Here is a 21,936-nt window from a genome sequence, read left to right on the forward strand (position 1 = left end):
AAAGCTATGTAAACGAGAGGTCACAGCAGAAATCAAACTCCTAGCAGGGGTTGTTTTTTGTATCTAAAATGAAAGGGTTTTGCACATTGAGCCATTTATCTGTATTTAACAATTCAATATCTATTGTCCTTTTTATATAGAGAGAGATAAGATGAGCAGGTCTGCACTTCCTGCAGACTCATCCCATTTAAATAGGCATGTTTTTGACAACAATGGGCGATGGCTTCAAAGGGTTAGCTATTTAAAATACAAAAATAAATCCAAACATATAATACTCTGAAGCTAGTATAAAATAAATTTTACAGTACAGTGTCCCTTTAACGTTTGACAGAAAATCAGCCTGACATATGGACAATTATGGGACTTACATTTTTTCATGGTTTTAGGAGGGGTGGAAGCTGCAACTGCAGAACCTCTTGACGCGTTCTTATCCTGTAAGCTGCACCTCTGATCGTCCATCCTGTTGCTCTGAAATCGACTCAGAAGATCAAAGAATCCTTCGTCTCCGAATCCATCTGCTGCTTTCTGGAAGCAAAAAGCACAAGACTGAAGTTACAGTGGTGTGCCCGGATAGCGAGAGGCTTATGTTCTTGCTCACAAATAACGATGCCCCCATGGCGCTAGTTTTACTGCCGATCTGTCACGTGAACTAGAAAGAAACGTCATGTAAAACCTGGCGCTCTCCCCCAGCATCACCTGTGCTCCTCACTATGAGTCAGTATGCACCAGTTTTACACTGAAGCTTAGCGGTATTACTCAGGTGAGCACTATTGTCAAACACTTGGCATTTGCTACTTTGTTAGCGCCTCCGTAACAAAGCTTTTGCCTGGAATATTTTGCTGCCAGATTTACTAATAGTGTTACTTAATGCCGTAAAGTAGTGTTACTGTGTACTGTAATGTCAGATTGCTGCCTAAAGACTCATCCCCACTAGTTTAAGTATGCCTGCGTTTTTATCTGTAAACAAATTATAATATATATATTTTAAGCTTATTTATTAATAACATTGTAGTGTAAAAATACAATTCTTACAAAAAGGGAGTATTATTTTAAAATCTATTCACTTTTTCTTTAACTCTTTAAACTCATAGTCAAAGTTGTGCACTTGAGTCCAGGGCATTGCTGATAATTTTAATCAGGAGCAACATAGTATCCTCTATTCCCCGGTTATATTCTCACATTAAAAAGTGCACAACTCTTAGTATGTAATTAAGAACAAATCAAACAGATGGGCGCCTCATGTGTAGATCTTCCAATGCTGTCTCACATCAAAGGGTAATTTAATTAACCCCGTTATTTTAAACTAGAATGTCCTTTAAACTAGTCCATAAGGATAATGTGCAAATAAAGGAGCAAAACCAGTTTTTGGATTCTCTATGAATATCAGTAGCCCCGCTGTACATTCTCTATACAAGTTGCTAGTAATATGATAAAACGTATCATTATAACCTGTACGATGCAGAGGAAGGATTTAGAACAAACTGCAGAAATCGCACAGTGACACCTACACGTTGACCGCTGGACGTCTTCCTGCTGGAGTCTGTGCAATTGCTGGTGTCCTGTAACACTTTGCCTGATGAGCCGTTCTTCAGTTTCTTTCCTTTCAGTCGGTTCACAAACATCAGCTTGGCTGAGGGCTTAGACAGCAGAGCCTTCTGCTTTGCCAGGATTTCACAGTTCCAGTTCTGTACCTGAAGGATAAAGAATATTTATACAACCAGAGCTTTGCATATAATGTGCACTGGTTGGAGTAGCTTGCTATTATATTACCATTCTGAGTGATTGTATGAGCATTTTAAAGATAATAAAACAAAAAACTTGTGTTTGTGAGGGTACAGATTTTATTCCTGTGTGTGTGTGTGTGTGTGTGTGTGTGTGTGTGTGTGTGTGAGTGAGTACTGATTTTTTTTTTTTTTTTTTTTTTTTAAATCAAAGATTTTTATTAGGGTATTTAGCAAAATCATGTTCATACATAAACAAGAAAACAAGTTATTTCAAATTGAACATGTCTAAAAACAGTAGTAAATCATAGAATACATGTTAAAATACATAAATACCCTACCGGCTGACTAGCATACCTCGGGTAAATATACTATAAGATTTACATTGATACCCTATTGGTTTATTATTTTTTAAGATCAGATGCTACCGTACCTCTTTATCGTGATATTCCGTCTAATAGAGTGATATTACAAACAAACATATGTGGAATTATAAACACTGATGAGAGATACATTTTTCCCCCAAATATACGTAGTGCTGCTTTACATAAGGTAAAGAAGGAGGTAGAGATATAATATAAAAGATGTTCCAACAATTAACTAATTAGGACACCAATTCCCTCTCATGACATAGAGGATGGTTCTTAAACCTAAAGAGGTGTATAATATGAACGAGGTGAATTGGTGTCATAGGGCGGATTAATACCGCTGAAGAATACACCAAATTGGGTGAATATTCGAAAGAAATATTACCCCTCAGGAGCTCTCATTAACCTGTAGGGGGGGAGGGAGGTATTACAAATATATACTGTGCAGGACAATAACCAATATTTCTTTAAAAGGACAGCAAATATGGATATTTTATATATATCAGACAATCAATTATACCCTATGACCTTTGGAATAGGGGTATATAAGTGATCTCAGGTAGAGAATGTTGAGGGTAATCTAGAGATGAGCGCCCTCAAAGTTTTAGCTGTCAGTTATAAAAACACACCTGCATGATGCAAAACTCAAGTAGAGGCGCAACACCTACAGTCAAAGTTGAGCGTCCAGCTGAAATTATCAATATATATGATAAGGTATAATAAGAGGTCTAGTGTTAACCTCTCTCCACATGACATCAAGGTCTGAATATAGAAGGGGATAAATATGAGTTTGCCCACCTAATTTAACCATGACTGCGAGGATTATTTATAAATGATCTGAGTCATGAAGTGTTAATATACATTTAATCAGTTAAATAATATAGTGTTAGGTCCCAGAAGCTTAGCTAAGCAACACCCCAAGGTATACTAAAGGAGACTGAGTGTGTCACCTCGGCCGCCGGCGACACACCAATATCATAAGTAACAGGGGATGGGGTGCATTATAGTAGAATGTTTCTAGTAATATACAAGTAATATATAAACAAAAGGACCTAACATACAAAAAAAAAAATATTAACACATTTAACTGAACCTATGGACTTTGACAGAGACTCTAACCTAGTACACTTGTCATACAATAAACCCCATCAGTTATAACTCTGATGATCAGTGTAACATTGTCATACACACATTACCTTAACATATATCATTTAGTCACAACAAATGCACATTTTATAGGGATAAACACACATGCGGCAAAACCTAGCTGTGCAAAAATATACAGTATATGAACTGTTCCTTAACATAACATAGATTTGTGTAGCTGAAAAATAGCAATGATAAGAGTGTCTATTTGAATGTGATATTGGCAAAAGCACATTATGTAAGCGTAAGCTTTAAAGGAAGAACTAACCATCTTTCATCTATCTAGAATTTCAACAAAAACATTCTGAACGTGCATTATTAACTAAGGTAAATTTAAACATGGAAAATCAGACATTACTGATGTCATCATATATACTAGCTAAAGAGCCAGTGTCCCAGGTGGAGAGCTCTATATGTGAAAAAAGTGTCATGAAAAGCATAAAGCTGTACCATCGTGTAAGGGAACGTCTATTATGTTTTGCTCTAGCCAATACCCCTTCGGCGTATCTGATCTAGTGCAGGGGAGTCGTATGAAGAAAAACGCCACTTTGCAGGCTGGTGGAAGTAGCTGGTGACTAGATCAATGAACAGACAGTTAGTAACAGGGCTAGTAAACGGGCTCCGCCACTGTGCAGATGAATGTAGGCAGCTAGTGAGAGAGTTAGTGAAGGGGCCCAGACAGTCAAACGTACCGCAGCTCATTAGACCTTTCCACCCGCAGCTTGCATCGAGATGACTGGAACCTCTGTTTTCACACAGCTTGACTGAGGTCTGGCCCTCTGAGCTTCTGGCTTCCGTATACATAGTGCCGTGTGGCATATAGCCGACTGCACTAACCTGGGACTCAATAGATGAAGTAGGAGGAATTTTCTGCTTCGTGGCGGTATCCCCGCAGTCCTCATTCTGGTTATCTGGCGATTCATCCGCTGGAGTGGGGTCCTCAGCATTTCCCCCTCTGATTAGCTGAGTAAGGCTGCTAAAGTTACGTGTCATTTTTCCCTCTATGCTGGTTAGGAGAGCATGTATTAAGGAAGAGAGGTCTTCCATTTTAACGATGATTGCTATTATTTTTACCTATGAGGGATTGCGTTGTGGATTAGGGTTGGAAGTCTATAACATCCAGGAGATTCCACACAGCTAGCAGTGCACTCACTATGGTTCTAAGATGTCGGTTCGCGCCAGAACACATTACACCATTGTCCATCTCCACTCTTGATCGCTGCTGTGAGTGTCCCACTTAAATACGATAGTGAATTTAGCGTCCTGAAAAGTGGGTTAGTTGCACCTCAGACAGAATATCCATATTCCTAACTATGAGGCTAGGCACGTGTGAAGGGATAGCTTTGGGATTATCGGATCCGATGGTCAGGCCTTAGGCTCCATGAGTAACAGGGATCGCTCCGTCAGATGTCTTTTCTCATATCCCCTCTTGCGATATTCAGGATCATGTGTACATCCCAAGGCTCCCTTTTTAATACTTATTTAGGCAAAATTTTGGTCTTATTATAATTTTTGGTCATTTTGTACAGAGAGCTATGGACCCACACGTCTGCTCCTGCTGCTGGCTAGCTCCGCCCCCCGTGAGTACTGATTTTATTCCTGTGTGTGTGTTTGTGTGTGTGTTTGTGTGTGTGAGTACTGATTTTATTCCTGTGTGTGTGTTTGTGTGTGTGAGTACTGATTTTATTCCTGTGTGTGTGTTTGTGTGTGTGAGTACTGATTTTATTCCTGTGTGTGTGTTTGTGTGTGTGAGTACTGATTTTATTCCTGTGTGTGTGTTTGTGTGTGTGAGTACTGATTTTATTCCTGTGTGTGTTTGTGTGAGTACTGATTTTATTCCTGTGTGTGTGTTTGTGTGAGGGTACAGATTTTATTCCTGTGTGTGTTTGTGTGAGGGTACAGATTTTATTCCTGTGTGTGTTTGTGTGAGGGTACAGATTTTATTCCTGTGTGTGTTTGTGTGAGGGTACAGATTTTATTCCTGTGTGTGTTTGTGTGAGGGTACAGATTTTATTCCTGTGTGTGTTTGTGTGAGGTACTGATTTTATTCCTGTCTGTATGTTTGTGAGAGGGTACCGATTTTATTCCTGTATGTTTGTGTGAGGGTACTGATTTTATTCCTGTAAGTGTGTGTTTGGGAGGGTACTGATTTTATTCCTGTGTGTAAGGGTACTGATTTTATTCCTGTGTGTATGTGTTTGAGTGAGGGTACTTATTGTATTCCTGTAAGTGTGTGTTTATGTGAGGGTACTGATTTTATGTCTGTGTGTGTGTGTGAGGGTACTGATTTTATTCCTGTATGTGTGTGTGAGGGTACTGATTTTATTTCTGTGTGAGGGTACTGATTTTATTTCTGTGTGTGTTTGTGTAAGGGTACTGATTTTATTCCTGTGTGTATGTGTGTGTGTTTGAGTGAGGGTACTTATTGTATTCCTGTAAGTGTGTGTTTATGTGAGGGTACTGATTTTATTTCTGTGTGTGTGTGTGAGGGTACTGATTTTATTCCTGTGTGTATGTGTTTGAGTGAGGGTACTTATTGTATTCCTGTAAGTGTGTGTTTATGTGAGGGTACTGATTTTATTTATGTGTGTGTGTGTGTGTGAGGGTACTGATTTTATTCCTGTGTGTATGTGTTTGAGTGAGGGTACTTATTGTATTCCTGTAAGTGTGTGTTTATGTGAGGGTACTGATTTTATTTATGTATGTGTGTGTGTGTGTGTGAGGGTACTGATTTTATTCCTGTGTGTATGTGTTTGAGTGAGGGTACTTATTGTATTCCTGTAAGTGTGTGTTTATGTGAGGGTACTGATTTTATTTATGTGTGTGTGTGTGTGTGAGGGTACTGATTTTATTTCTGTGTGAGGGTACTGATTTTATTTCTGTGTGTGTGTGTGTGAGGGTACTGATTTTATTTCTGTGTGTGTGTGTGAGGGTACTGATTTTATTTCTGTGTGTGTGTGTGTGAGGGTACTGATTTTATTTCTGTGTGTGTGTGTGAGGGTACTGATTTCTTCTGTTAAGTGTGATCAGTCCACGGGTCATCATTACTTCTGGGATATCACTCCTCCCCAACAGGAAGTGCAAGAGGATTCACCCAGCAGAGCTGCATATAGCTCCTCCCCTCTACGTCACTCCCAGTCATTCTCTTGCACCCAACGACTAGATAGGATGTGTGAGAGGACTATGGTGATTATACTTAGTTTTATATCTTCAATCAAAAGTTTGTTATTTTAAAATAGCACCGGAGTGTGTTATTACCTCTCTGGCAGAGTTTGAAGAAGAATCTACCAGAGTTTTTGCTATGATTTTAGCCGGAGTAGTTAAGATCATATTGCTGTTTCTCGGCCATCTGAGGAGAGGTAAACTTCAGATCAGGGGACAGCGGGCAGATGAATCTGCATAGAGGTATGTAGCAGTTTTTATTTTCTGACAATGGAATTGATGAGAAAATCCTGCCATACCGATATAATGTCATGTATGTATACTTTACACTTCAGTATTCTGGGGAATGGTACTTCACTAGAATTACACTGTAAGAAGTACATAAAGCTGTTTAATAACTAGAAATTATGTTTAACGTTTTTGCTGGAATGTAAAATCGTTTTCATTTGCTGAGGTACTGAGTGAATAAATGTTTGGGCACTATTTTTCCACTTGGCAGTTGCTTAATCTTTTTTCTGACAGTTTCTGTTCTCTCTCACTGCTGTGTGTGAGGGGGAGGGGCCGTTTTTTGGCGCTTTTGCTACGCATCAGATATTTCAGTCAGCAGCTCATTGTATTTCCTGCATGATCCGGTTCATCTCTACAGAGCTCAGGGGTCTTCAAAACTTATTTTGAGGGAGGTAATTTCTCTCAGCAGAGCTGTGAGAATTATAGTTGACTGAGATAAAAAACGTTTATTCTGTAATTTGTTTCCTGCTTTCAGAATTTGTTATCTTTGCTAATGGGATTAAACCTTTGCTAAAGTTGTGTTGTTTACAAGGATTGAGGCTATAACTGTTTCAATTTATTAATTTTCAACTGTCATAGATCTTCTGTGCTTCTTAAAGGCACAGTACGTTTTTAATATTATTCTAATTGAATTGTATTCCAAGTTGCAAGTTTATTTGCTAGTGTGTTAAACATGTCTGATTCAGAGGATGATACCTGTGTCATTTGTTGCAATGCCAAAGTGGAGCCCAATAGAAATTTATGTACTAACTGTATTGATGCTACTTTAAATAAAAGTCAATCTGTACAAATTGAACAAATTTCACCAAACAACGAGGGGAGAGTTATGCCGACTAACTCGCCTCACGTGTCAGTACCTGCATCTCCCGCTCGGGAGGTGCGTGATATGGTAGCGCCGAGTACATCTGGGCGGCCATTACAAATCACATTACAGGATATGGCTACTGTTATGACTGAAGTTTTGGCTAAATTACCAGAACTAAGAGGTAAGCGGGATCACTCTGGGGTGAGAACAGAGTGCGCTGATAATATTAGGGCCATGTCAGACACTGCGTCACAGGTGGCAGAACATGAGGACGGAGAACTTCATTCTGTAGGTGACGGTTCTGATCCAAACAGACTGGATTCAGATATTTCAAATTTTAAAAATTTAAACTGGAAAACCTCCGTGTATTACTAGGGGAGGTGTTAGCGGCTCTGAATGATTGTAACACAGTTGCAATACCAGAGAAAATGTGTAGGTTGGATAAATATTTTGCGGTACCGGCGAGTACTGAGGTTTTTCCTATACCTAAGAGACTTACTGAAATTGTTACTAAGGAGTGGGATAGACCCGGTGTGCCGTTCTCACCCCCTCCGATATTTAGAAAAATGTTTCCAATAGACGCCACCACACGGGACTTATGGCAAACGGTCCCTAAGGTGGAGGGAGCAGTTTCTACTTTAGCTAAGCGTACCACTATCCCGGTGGAGGATAGCTGTGCTTTTTCAGATCCAATGGATAAAAAATTAGAGGGTTACCTTAAGAAAATGTTTGTTCAACAAGGTTTTATATTGCAACCCCTTGCATGCATTGCGCCGATCACGGCTGCAGCGGCATTCTGGATTGAGTCTCTGGAAGAGAACATTAGTTCACCTACTCTGGACGACATTACGGACAGGCTTAGAGTCCTTAAACTAGCTAATTCATTCATTTCGGAGGCCGTAGTACATCTTACTAAACTTACGGCGAAGAATTCAGGATTCGCCATTCAGGCACGCAGGGCGCTGTGGCTAAAATCCTGGTCAGCTGACGTTACTTCTAAGTCTAAATTGCTTAATATACCTTTCAAAGGGCAGACCTTATTCGGGCCCGGGTTGAAAGAGATTATCGCTGACATTACAGGAGGTAAAGGCCATGCCCTGCCTCAGGACAAAGCCAAAGCTAAGGCTAGACAGTCTAATTTTCGTTCCTTTCGTAATTTCAAAGCAGGAGCAGCATCAACTTCCTCTGCACCAAAACAGGAAGGAGCTGTTGCCCGCTACAGACAAGGATGGAAACCTAACCAGTCCTGGAACAAGGGCAAGCAGACCAGGAAACCTGCTGCTGCCCCTAAAACAGCATGAATTGAGGGCCCCCGATCCGGGATCGGATCTAGTGGGGGGCAGACTTTCTCTCTTCGCCCAGGCTTGGGCAAGAGATGTCCAGGATCCCTGGGCGCTAGAGATAATATCTCAGGGATACCTTCTGGACTTCAAATACTCTCCTCCAAGAGAGAGATTTCATCTGTCAAGGTTGTCATCAATCCAGACAAAGAAAGAGGCGTTTCTACGCTGCGTACAAGAGCTCTTGTTAATGGGAGTAATCCATCCAGTTCCACGATCGGAACAGGGACAGGGGTTTTACTCAAATCTGTTTGTGGTTCCCAAAAAAGAGGGAACTTTCAGACCAATCCTGGACTTAAAGATCCTAAACAAATTCCTAAGAGTTCCATCGTTCAAGATGGAGACTATTCGGACAATTTTACCTATGATCCAAGAGGGTCAGTACATGACCACTGTAGATTTAAAAGATGCTTACCTTCACATACCGATTCACAAAGATCATTACCGGTACCTAAGGTTTGCCTTCCTAGACAGGCATTACCAGTTTGTGGCTCTTCCATTCGGATTGGCTACAGCTCCAAGAATTTTCACAAAGGTTCTGGGTGCTCTTCTGGCGGTACTAAGACCGCGGGGAATCTCGGTAGCTCCATACCTAGACGACATTCTGATACAAGCTTCAAGCTTTCAAACTGCCAAGTCTCATACAGAGTTAGAAACAGCAATCAGACAGTTCACAGTTCCGAAGCAAGGAAAGGCAGGGAGAGATATCGGTAATTAAAATGTTATATATTTATTATTGCTTACATTAAAAAATGTTTCACAAGGCACAGCAAACAAAAAAGACTTTCGGCTGACGCGTTTCCTGCCTTAGCGGCAGTTCATCAGAGCACAAAATTCAGTGTTAGCAGCAGGTGTTTAATCAGGTATGGGTCTGAATCTTAACCAATCATAGTAAGTAGATCGGGTGTAAAAGTTAACCCTATCATTACCCAGACTGACTATTTAACTTCTGCGGCTAACATTGTATTAATCATACAAACAGTACAACTTAAAACTAAAGACTAAAAACATATAAATCTGTAACATACTGTAGCTTTCTGGAAACAATGTAAGGTATAACAATAGAGAGAAAAGTTATATATATATACATATATCTTTCTTTTTCTGATCTCTTATTTCTAATTTTAAAGATTTAGGTTATACTCTGTAGATGTAATACAGGTGGAACACAGGTCAGCTGATGCAACAATGTAGCTATAGAAGTATACAAAGTCAAATACAACTTGATATAAGTAAGCAAATGCAGCAGCCGTTTCCTATGTTCTAAACCTAACAAAATCTATTGAAAAAATACACGATCGTATACTTAAAAGAATTGTTCACTATGGGATTTCGTTGAAAAAGCAGTGTGAGATAGCTTACCACAAAATAAAGAATGTCAATATTTTTATTTTTATTTGTAAATAACCTAATACAACAATTAGTGGGCTCACCCTACAAGCGTCTTCATATCTTATAATGTTTTTTAATATCAAATTGTGTTAGATGAAGATTAACCTGTCGATAAAGCAGATTATTTTGCAAAGAGTCACATCAGGGTACTGTTTAGAGGATATTTACCTATCAATATACAATTTAATATCACTAATTTTATTAATACCCATAGGGCTTCCAGTTTTGAGGGTATATATCCAAAAAACTTCTCGCTTAGCGAGAGCTTTGTATCTATCCCCACCTCTTATGCCTAATTTAACCTGTTCAATACCTTGAAACCTAAACACACTGAACTTATCACTATGAGAGAAAAAGTGTTTCGCAACAGGAGTTTTAGGCTCCTCAGCCTCTAGGGACAAAAGATGCTCACGTATTCTCTCTTTGAGACTCCTAGAGGTGAGTCCTACATATTGAAAATTGCATTGTGTGCAGGTAATAAGGTATATTACAAAATTTGAGTTACAGTTTAATCTCTCACGAATTTTGTATGTTATGCTAGTAGTACTAGAGGAAAAAGTATCCCCGACTAATGCATAATCACAGCTCTTACAGGGTTTTACTCCACATTTGTAAAAACCTACCCTGCCAGGTAACCAGCTTACCATTTTGCTATTACTATTATTCTTAGAACTGAAATTTTTAGCAACCATATCACCTATTGTTTCTGATCTACTAGAAATGAAATTACAATTTTTGCTAACCAATTTTAAATCCTCATCCCTCTCCAATAGTGGTAACCTTCTCCTAATGATATTGCAGATATCATTATATTGTCTGCTATATTTGGTTATAAAATTGATGCCATGCTGACTACTTATTCTGTTCTTCCTATTTCTATTTTTATTGTTGTCAGCAAGCAGACTCTTTCTATCCATATCTGCAATCCTAAAAGACATATCCCGAAGATTCTTATATTCATAACCTCTATCGACCAAACGTAATGTGAGGTCATTAGCATGTTTCCAATAATCCTCCAAACTAGTACAATTGCGTCGTAACCTTATGTACTGACCTTTCGGTATGCCTCTCTTCAAGTGATTAGGGTGTAAAGAGTCAGCCCGCAAGATGGTGTTCCCTGATACTTTCTTTCTAAAAACTTCAGTAGTTAAGGCGAGATCAGTATGACCTATAAGTACATCTAGATAAGGTATATTGTCTGAAGACGCACTGTAGGTGAAACCAAGGTTACTAGAATTGTTATTAAGAAATTCAACAAAATTAAATAACTCATTGTCAGTGCCTCCCCACACAATCAGAATATCATCTATATATCTAGTATATAGTTTAATATGGTTACTGTAGATATTCCCCTCACCAAAGATTTTCCAGATCTCAAAATCCGCAAGGAAAAGATTTGCATACGAGGGGGCAAATTTTGCCCCCATCGCTGTACCTCTTAATTGTAAGAAAAACTCCCCATTGAAAACAAAATAGTTATGGTTAAGCAAAAATGATATCGCCTGTAAGATGAAATCCATCAATTTATTATCATATCCAGAGTATCGCTCTAGCATTCTTTTAATGGAACAAATGCCTAAATCATGAGGGATGCAAGAATACAACGATATCGCATCAATTGTTGCAAATTTGTAACCCTCTTTCCACTGAAAATCCTGTATTTGTCTTAGTAGGTGTTTAGTGTCTCTAAGGAAACCTGGCAGGGACTGTACTATGGGCTGTAGTTGAGCATCAACCCATTCTCCCAACCTTTCCCCCAGGGAGCCAATAGCTGAAATAATTGGTCTCCCTGGGGGATTAGTGAGAGACTTGTGTATCTTTGGCAAATATTTAAAGATTGGTATCCTCGGATACTCCACATAAATATATTCCACTACTTTGTCAGTGAGTATCGCATTTTCCAAAGCTAGATCTAATAAATGTCTCAATTCTCTTTGAAATTTAATTGTTGGATTAAATGTAAGCTTCCTATAGGTTGATGTGTCATCCAACTGTCTGTAAGCCTCACCAATATAATCTGCTTTATCCAAAACTACAATAGAGCCTCCCTTATCCGAATCAACTATCACCAAATTAGGATTTTTGGTGAGTTTTTCCAAAGCATAGATTTCATTCCTATTTAAATTCTTGTGTTTCACATTACCATTAACCTTATTACTCTCTGTTCTTTCTGATAACTCAATTAGATCCTGTTCCAGAATCGAATGAAATAATTCTATAACATCATTTCTAGCATGGACTGGATAAAAATTACTAGGTACAGTTTTCCTCATAGACTGTTGTTTGTCACACCCATCTGTAAGATTACTACCATCCTGCAATGCACATAAGGACACAATATCACATAGTACCTCAAAGTTACATGTGTCACTCAAAGCTTGTGTGTTCGAAGGTGCAATAGCAGGTTGGTTAGTTTCCACAGCGCCTCTGAAATGTTTATTCAGAGTAATTTTACGAATAAATTTATTTATATCTAATATCGTGTCAAACAAATTGAAATCCCTAGTGGGAGAAAAGCCAAGTCCCTTGGATAAAACTGCAATTTCATTAGAGTCCAGTGCAACGGTTGATAGGTTGATTACTTGTTGTTTTTGTGGCCCTTCCTCTTCCACTGGGTCCTGCGGCTGATTGCTGTTTATAATTATATTTGAATCCTACGGGTTTTTGGAGAGCCCCAGCAGCACCGGAACTTGGAGCAGTCTCACACCTTGCACTAAACAGGTGTGTCACAGAGGCGGCACGGTGAAGCCTACCACTCACAGAGAATTGCGACTCAAATTTCAAGCTACTTGCAAGATTGTGATTTTTGGACTACAAACATAGGTATTTCCATTCTTATGGTGGGCTTCCGAAAAGTGTGGTGAGTCCTTTTGTGTTTTTATTACTGGATGTTACACGTATTTACAGGATAGTTTGGTGTTTCCCGCAATTGTGGGGTTCCTGTGTGGAATGTTTACACCATTTCAACACTGATTATACTGCTGTTTATGGATACTGATTACGAACAAATTTTTCCACGAATTATATGTTGATGTCTGTTGGTTCATTATTCTTTATCTCCGGTGGAAATTTGTCACAGTATATATATATATATATATAGTGAACATCCAAAAGTGTTAATAATACATTTAAAATGGCTGCTATCAATGATACATTGAGGAGGGAGAGATCGGAGGAATTATTTAAAGGCACAGCAAATGTTGAAACTAAACTAGATCTGGGAACATTGTTTGTTAATAAAGAAAAAATACACATCAAAGAATTGAAATTATGGTGGGACATAGAGTTTTTAGAGCATTATCTGGATGAAAAGAAAATACCAAGGGGCTTGAGACTAAAGAAGTTTCCAGCTTTTCATAAGGACTTCCCTGAATTCATGCTCTCTTGGAATCAGTCCCTGACAGATTGCTCTTTAATATTGATGGAGAAGCTAGTAAAATTTAAAAAAGATCAGAGAGAATGTACCCTGTTGGAAATAGATCTACTGGACAAACAATTAGAGATATTCAAAGAGGATGAGAAGCTGATTCATTACCAGAGCCAACTGGATGAAGTACTGGATAAATTGAGTACTGAATTATCTGACAACAAATTCAAAAAATATGAAAGAGACACTAAAGATTATGATCTAGGAGTAGTGTACAGCTGGGTCAATGAAAGACGAATACAGAGAAGGAAACAGAAGCCGAATTACAAAGGTGACACCAATAATGATGGCAATAAAAATAAGAGTATGAAAAGGGTCACGTTTTCCAGTTTTGAAAATACTACCGGTCCCAGTGACATCAGCTCTACGTCGGCTGCCACCGTAGCAGCTACATCTCCGGAACTACCCACAACCTCCACACCTATCAGAATGCCTACATCGGCTGAAATTGTGGGGGGTACTAGATCAAAAAACGGGGCAACCATGATGGACGATACAAGGGAAAAAAGGAAAAACAAAGAAAAAACAAAAATTCCAGGAGAAAACATAGAGACTGTAACAGCTGTACCGAGGTATCCGAGCCGCAGGACCCAGTGGAAGAGGAAGGGCCACAAAAACAACAAGTAATCAACCTATCAACCGTTGCACTGGACTCTAATGAAATTGCAGTTTTATCCAAGGGACTTGGCTTTTCTCCCACTAGGGATTTCAATTTGTTTGACACGATATTAGATATAAATAAATTTATTCGTAAAATTACTCTGAATAAACATTTCAGAGGCGCTGTGGAAACTAACCAACCTGCTATTGCACCTTCGAACACACAAGCTTTGAGTGACACATGTAACTTTGAGGTACTATGTGATATTGTGTCCTTATGTGCATTGCAGGATGGTAGTAATCTTACAGATGGGTGTGACAAACAACAGTCTATGAGGAAAACTGTACCTAGTAATTTTTATCCAGTCCATGCTAGAAATGATGTTATAGAATTATTTCATTCGATTCTGGAACAGGATCTAATTGAGTTATCAGAAAGAACAGAGAGTAATAAGGTTAATGGTAATGTGAAACACAAGAATTTAAATAGGAATGAAATCTATGCTTTGGAAAAACTCACCAAAAATCCTAATTTGGTGATAGTTGATTCGGATAAGGGAGGCTCTATTGTAGTTTTGGATAAAGCAGATTATATTGGTGAGGCTTACAGACAGTTGGATGACACATCAACCTATAGGAAGCTTACATTTAATCCAACAATTAAATTTCAAAGAGAATTGAGACATTTATTAGATCTAGCTTTGGAAAATGCGATACTCACTGACAAAGTAGTGGAATATATTTATGTGGAGTATCCGAGGATACCAATCTTTAAATATTTGCCAAAGATACACAAGTCTCTCACTAATCCCACAGGGAGACCAATTATTTCAGCTATTGGCTCCCTGGGGGAAAGGTTGGGAGAATGGGTTGATGCTCAACTACAGCCCATAGTACAGTCCCTGCCAGGTTTCCTTAGAGACACTAAACACCTACTAAGACAAATACAGGATTTTCAGTGGAAAGAGGGTTACAAATTTGCAACAATTGATGCGATATCGTTGTATTCTTGCATCCCTCATGATTTAGGCATTTGTTCCATTAAAAGAATGCTAGAGCGATACTCTGGATATGATAATAAATTGATGGATTTCATCTTACAGGCGATATCATTTTTGCTTAACCATAACTATTTTGTTTTCAATGGGGAGTTTTTCTTACAATTAAGAGGTACAGCGATGGGGGCAAAATTTGCCCCCTCGTATGCAAATCTTTTCCTTGCGGATTTTGAGATCTGGAAAATCTTTGGTGAGGGGAATATCTACAGTAACCATATTAAACTATATACTAGATATATAGATGATATTCTGATTGTGTGGGGAGGCACTGACAATGAGTTATTTAATTTTGTTGAATTTCTTAATAACAATTCTAGTAACCTTGGTTTCACCTACAGTGCGTCTTCAGACAATATACCTTATCTAGATGTACTTATAGGTCATACTGATCTCGCCTTAACTACTGAAGTTTTTAGAAAGAAAGTATCAGGGAACACCATCTTGCGGGCTGACTCTTTACACCCTAATCACTTGAAGAGAGGCATACCGAAAGGTCAGTACATAAGGTTACGACGCAATTGTACTAGTTTGGAGGATTATTGGAAACATGCTAATGACCTCACATTACGTTTGGTCGATAGAGGTTATGAATATAAGAATCTTCGGGATATGTCTTTTAGGATTGCAGATATGGATAGAAAGAGTCTGCTTGCTGACAACAATAAAAATAGAAATAGGAAGAACAGAATAAGTAGTCAGCATGGCATCAATTTTATAACCAAATATAGCAGACAATATAATGATATCTGCAATATCATTAGGAGAAGGTTACCACTATTGGAGAGGGATGAGGATTTAAAATTGGTTAGCAAAAATTGTAATTTCATTTCTAGTAGATCAGAAACAATAGGTGATATGGTTGCTAAAAATTTCAGTTCTAAGAATAATAGTAATAGCAAAATGGTAAGCTGGTTACCTGGCAGGGTAGGTTTTTACAAATGTGGAGTAAAACCCTGTAAGAGCTGTGATTATGCATTAGTCGGGGATACTTTTTCCTCTAGTACTACTAGCATAACATACAAAATTCGTGAGAGATTAAACTGTAACTCAAATTTTGTAATATACCTTATTACCTGCACACAATGCAATTTTCAATATGTAGGACTCACCTCTAGGAGTCTCAAAGAGAGAATACGTGAGCATCTTTTGTCCCTAGAGGCTGAGGAGCCTAAAACTCCTGTTGCGAAACACTTTTTCTCTCATAGTGATAAGTTCAGTGTGTTTAGGTTTCAAGGTATTGAACAGGTTAAATTAGGCATAAGAGGTGGGGATAGATACAAAGCTCTCGCTAAGCGAGAAGTTTTTTGGATATATACCCTCAAAACTGGAAGCCCTATGGGTATTAATAAAATTAGTGATATTAAATTGTATATTGATAGGTAAATATCCTCTAAACAGTACCCTGATGTGACTCTTTGCAATATAATCTGCTTTATCGACAGGTTAATCTTCATCTAACACAATTTGATATTAAAAAACATTATAAGATATGAAGACGCTTGTAGGGTGAGCCCACTAATTGTTGTATTAGGTTATTTACAAATAAAAATAAAAATATTGACATTCTTTATTTTGTGGTAAGCTATCTCACACTGCTTTTTCAACGAAATCCCATAGTGAACAATTCTTTTAAGTATACGATCGTGTATTTTTTCAATAGATTTTGTTAGGTTTAGAACATAGGAAACGGCTGCTGCATTTGCTTACTTATATCAAGTTGTATTTGACTTTGTATACTTCTATAGCTACATTGTTGCATCAGCTGACCTGTGTTCCACCTGTATTACATCTACAGAGTATAACCTAAATCTTTAAAATTAGAAATAAGAGATCAGAAAAAGAAAGATATATGTATATATATATAACTTTTCTCTCTATTGTTATACCTTACATTGTTTCCAGAAAGCTACAGTATGTTACAGATTTATATGTTTTTAGTCTTTAGTTTTAAGTTGTACTGTTTGTATGATTAATACAATGTTAGCCGCAGAAGTTAAATAGTCAGTCTGGGTAATGATAGGGTTAACTTTTACACCCGATCTACTTACTATGATTGGTTAAGATTCAGACCCATACCTGATTAAACACCTGCTGCTAACACTGAATTTTGTGCTCTGATGAACTGCCGCTAAGGCAGGAAACGCGTCAGCCGAAAGTCTTTTTTGTTTGCTGTGCCTTGTGAAACATTTTTTAATGTAAGCAATAATAAATATATAACATTTTAATTACCGATATCTCTCCCTGCCTTTCCTTGCTTCGGAACTGTGAACTGTCTGATTGCTGTTTATAATTATATTTGAATCCTACGGGTTTTTGGAGAGCCCCAGCAGCACCGGAACTTGGAGCAGTCTCACACCTTGCACTAAACAGGTGTGTCACAGAGGCGGCACGGTGAAGCCTACCACTCACAGAGAATTGCGACTCAAATTTCAAGCTACTTGCAAGATTGTGATTTTTGGACTACAAACATAGGTATTTCCATTCTTATGGTGGGCTTCCGAAAAGTGTGGTGAGTCCTTTTGTGTTTTTATTACTGGATGTTACACGTATTTACAGGATAGTTTGGTGTTTCCCGCAATTGTGGGGTTCCTGTGTGGAATGTTTACACCATTTCAACACTGATTATACTGCTGTTTATGGATACTGATTACGAACAAATTTTTCCACGAATTATATGTTGATGTCTGTTGGTTCATACAGAGTTAGTACTGGCATTTCTAAGGTCACATGGATGGAAGGTGAACGAAAAGAAAAGTTCACTCGTTCCACTCACAAGAGTTCCCTTCCTGGGGACTCTTATAGATTCTGTAGAAATGAAGATTTACCTGACAGAGGACAGGCTAACAAGACTTCAAAGTGCTTGCCGCACCCTTCATTCCATTCAACACCCGTCAGTGGCTCAATGCATGGAGGTAATCGGCTTAATGGTAGCGGCAATGGACATAGTACCCTTTGCACGCTTACACCTCAGACCACTGCAACTGTGCATGCTAAGTCAGTGGAATGGGGATTACTCAGACTTATCCCCTTCTCTGAATCTGGATCAAGAGACCAGAAATTCTCTTCTATGGTGGCTTTCTCGGCCACATCTGTCCAGGGGGATGCCATTCAGCAGACCAGACTGGACAATTGTAACAACAGACGCCAGCCTTCTAGGTTGGGGTGCCGTCTGGAATTCTCTGAGGGCTCAGGGACAATGGAGTCAGGAGGAGAGTCTCCTGCCAATAAGCATTCTGGAATTGAGAGCAGTTCTCAATGCCCTCCTGGCTTGGCCCCAGTTGACAACTCGGGGGTTCATCAGGTTTCAGTCGGACAACATCACGACTGTAGCTTACATCAACCATCAGGGAGGGACAAGAAGCTCCCTAGCTATGATGGAAGTATCAAAGATAATTCGCTGGGCAGAGTCTCACTCTTGCCACCTGTCAGCAATCCACATCCCGGGAGTGGAGAACTGGGAGGCGGATTTCTTAAGTCGTCAGACTTTTCATCCGGGGGAGTGGGAACTCCATCCGGAGGTCTTTGCCCAAATACTTCGACGTTGGGGCAAACCAGAGATAGATCTCATGGCGTCTCGACAGAACGCCAAGCTTCCTCGTTACGGGTCCAGATCCAGGGATCCAGGAGCAGTCCTGATAGATGCCCTGACAGCACCTTGGGACTTCAGGATGGCTTACGTGTTTCCACCCTTCCCGATGCTTCCTCGATTGATTGCCAGAATCAAACAAGAGAGAGCATCAGTGATTCTAATAGCACCTGCGTGGCCACGCAGGACTTGGTATGCAGACCTGATGGACATGTCATCCTGTCCACCTTGGTCTCTACCTCTGAAACAGGACCTTCTGATACAGGGTCCCTTCAAACATCAAAATCTAACTTCTCTGAAGCTGACTGCTTGGAAATTGAACGCTTGATTTTATCAAGACGTGGGTTTTCTGAGTCAGTTATTGATACCTTAATACAGGCTAGGAAGCCTGTTACCAGAAAGATTTACCATAAGATATGGCGTAAATACCTATATTGGTGTGAATCCAAAGGTTACTCTTGGAGTAAGGTTAGGATTCCTAGGATATTGTCTTTTCTACAAGAAGGTTTAGAAAAGGGTTTATCTGCTAGTTCATTAAAGGGACAGATCTCAGCTCTGTCCATTCTGTTCCACAAACGTCTGTCAGAAGTTCCTGACGTCCTGGCTTTTTGTCAGGCTTTGGCCAGGATTAAGCCTGTGTTTAAAACTGTTGCTCCACCATGGAGTTTAAACCTTGTTCTTAATGCTTTACAGGGCGTTCCGTTTGAACCCCTTCATTCCATTGATATAAAGTTTTTATCTTGGAAAGTTCTATTTTTAATGGCTATTTCCTCGGCTCGAAGAGTCTCTGAATTATCAGCCTTACATTGTGATTCTCCTTATTTGATTTTTCATTCGGATAAGGTAGTTCTGCGTACTAAACCTGGGTTCTTACCTAAGGTAGTTACTAACAGGAATATCAATCAAGAGATTGTTGTTCCTTCTTTGTGCCCAAATCCTTCTTCGAAGAAGGAACGTCTACTGCACAACCTGGATGTAGTCCGTGCTCTAAAATTTTACTTACAGGCAACTAAGGAATTTCGACAAACGTCTTCTCTGTTTGTCGTTTACTCTGGGCAAAGGAGAGGTCAAAAGGCTTCTGCTACCTCTCTTTCTTTTTGGCTTCGTAGCATAATTCGTTTAGCTTATGAGACTGCTGGACAGCAGCCTCCTGAAAGAATTACAGCTCATTCTACTAGAGCTGTGGCTTCCACTTGGGCCTTCAAGAATGAGGCCTCTGTTGAGCAGATTTGCAAGGCTGCAACTTGGTCTTCGCTTCATACTTTTTCCAAATTTTACAAATTTGACACTTTTGCTTCATCGGAGGCTATTTTTGGGAGAAAGGTTCTTCAGGCAGTGGTTCCTTCTGTATAAAGAGCCTGCCTATCCCTCCCGTCATCCGTGTACTTTTGCTTTGGTATTGGTATCCCAGAAGTAATGATGACCCGTGGACTGATCACACTTAACAGAAGAAAACATAATTTATGCTTACCTGATAAATTCCTTTCTTCTGTAGTGTGATCAGTCCACGGCCCGCCCTGTTTTTAAGGCAGGTAAATATTTTTTAATTTATACTCCAGTCACCACTTCACCCTTGGCTTTTCCTTTCTCGTTGGTCCTTGGTCGAATGACTGGGAGTGACGTAGAGGGGAGGAGCTATATGCAGCTCTGCTGGGTGAATCCTCTTGCACTTCCTGTTGGGGAGGAGTTATATCCCAGAAGTAATGATGACCCGTGGACTGATCACACTACAGAAGAAAGGAATTTATCAGGTAAGCATAAATTATGTTTTTATTTCTGTGTGAGGGTACTGATTTTATTTCTGTGTGTGTGTGTGTGTGAGGGTACTGATTTTATTTCTGTGTGAGGGTACTGATTTTATTTCTGTGTGTGTGTGTGAGGGTACTGATTTTATTTCTGTGTGAGGGTACTGATTTTATTTCTGTGTGAGGGTACTGATTTTATTTCTGTGTGTGTGTGTGAGGGTACTGATTTTATTTCTGTGTGAGGGTACTGATTTTATTTCTGTGTGAGGGTACTGATTTTATTTCTGTGTGAGGGTACTGATTTTATTTCTGTGTGTGTTTGTGTGAGGGTACTGATTTTATTTCTGTGTGTGTGTGTGTAAGGGTACTGATTTTATTCCTGTGTGTATGTGTGTGTGTTTGAGTGAGGGTACTTATTGTATTCCTGTAAGTGTGTGTTTATGTGAGGGTACTGATTTTATTCCTGTGTGTATGTGTTTGAGTGAGGGTACTTATTGTATTCCTGTAAGTGTGTGTTTATGTGAGGGTACTGATTTTATTCCTGTGTGTGTGAGGGTACTGATTTTATTCCTGTGTGTAAGGGTACTGATTTTATTCCTGTGTGTATGTGTGTGTGTTTGAGTGAGGGTACTTATTGTATTCCTGGGTGTGTGTTTATGTGAGGGTACTGATTTTATTCCTGTGTGTATGTGTTTGAGTGAGGGTACTTATTGTATTCCTGTAAGTGTGTGTTTATGTGAGGGTACTGATTTTATTCCTGTGTGTGTGAGGGTACTGATTTTATTCCTGTGTGTAAGGGTACTGATTTTATTCCTGTGTGTATGTGTGTGTGTTTGAGTGAGGGTACTTATTGTATTCCTGTAAGTGTGTGTTTATGTGAGGGTACTGATTTTATTTCTGTGTGTGTGTGTGAGGGTACTGATTTTATTTCTGTGTGTGTGTGTGAGGGTACTGATTTTATTCCTGTGTGTGTGTGTGTGTGTGTGTGTGAGGGTACTGATTTTATTTCTGTGTGAGGGTACTGATTTTATTTCTGTGTGTGTTTGTGTAAGGGTACTGATTTTATTCCTGTGTGTGTGTGTGTGTGTGAGGGTACTGATTTTATTTCTGTGTGTGTTTGTGTAAGGGTAATGATTTTATTCCTGTGTGTGTGTGTGTGTGTGTGTGTGTGAGGGTACTGATTTTATTTCTGTGTGTGTGTGAGGGTACTGATTTTATTTCTGTGTGTGTTTGTGTGTGAGTACTGATTTTATTTCTGTGTGTGTGTTTATGTGAGGGTACTGATTTTATTTCTGTGT

At 39.2% G+C, this 21,936-nt stretch overlaps 1 protein-coding gene across 3 annotated transcripts in view; it reads right to left on the reverse strand.

Moving 5' to 3' along the window:
* GPSM2 (G protein signaling modulator 2) overlaps nucleotides 1–21,936 on the reverse strand; it is a 123,148-nt gene that overhangs the window by 6,962 nt on the left and 94,250 nt on the right. For all 3 annotated transcript variants that reach the window (XM_053693818.1, XM_053693817.1, XM_053693819.1), the window contains 2 exons: nucleotides 1,509–1,691; nucleotides 369–525 (listed from right to left, as the gene is read on the reverse strand). In XM_053693818.1, the coding sequence (XP_053549793.1) occupies nucleotides 369–525; nucleotides 1,509–1,691 (340 nt within the window). The remainder of the gene's footprint in view (nucleotides 1–368; nucleotides 526–1,508; nucleotides 1,692–21,936) is intronic.

Source organism: Bombina bombina, chromosome 10 (genome assembly GCF_027579735.1).
Source record: "Bombina bombina isolate aBomBom1 chromosome 10, aBomBom1.pri, whole genome shotgun sequence".
NCBI lineage: Eukaryota > Metazoa > Chordata > Amphibia > Anura > Bombinatoridae > Bombina > Bombina bombina.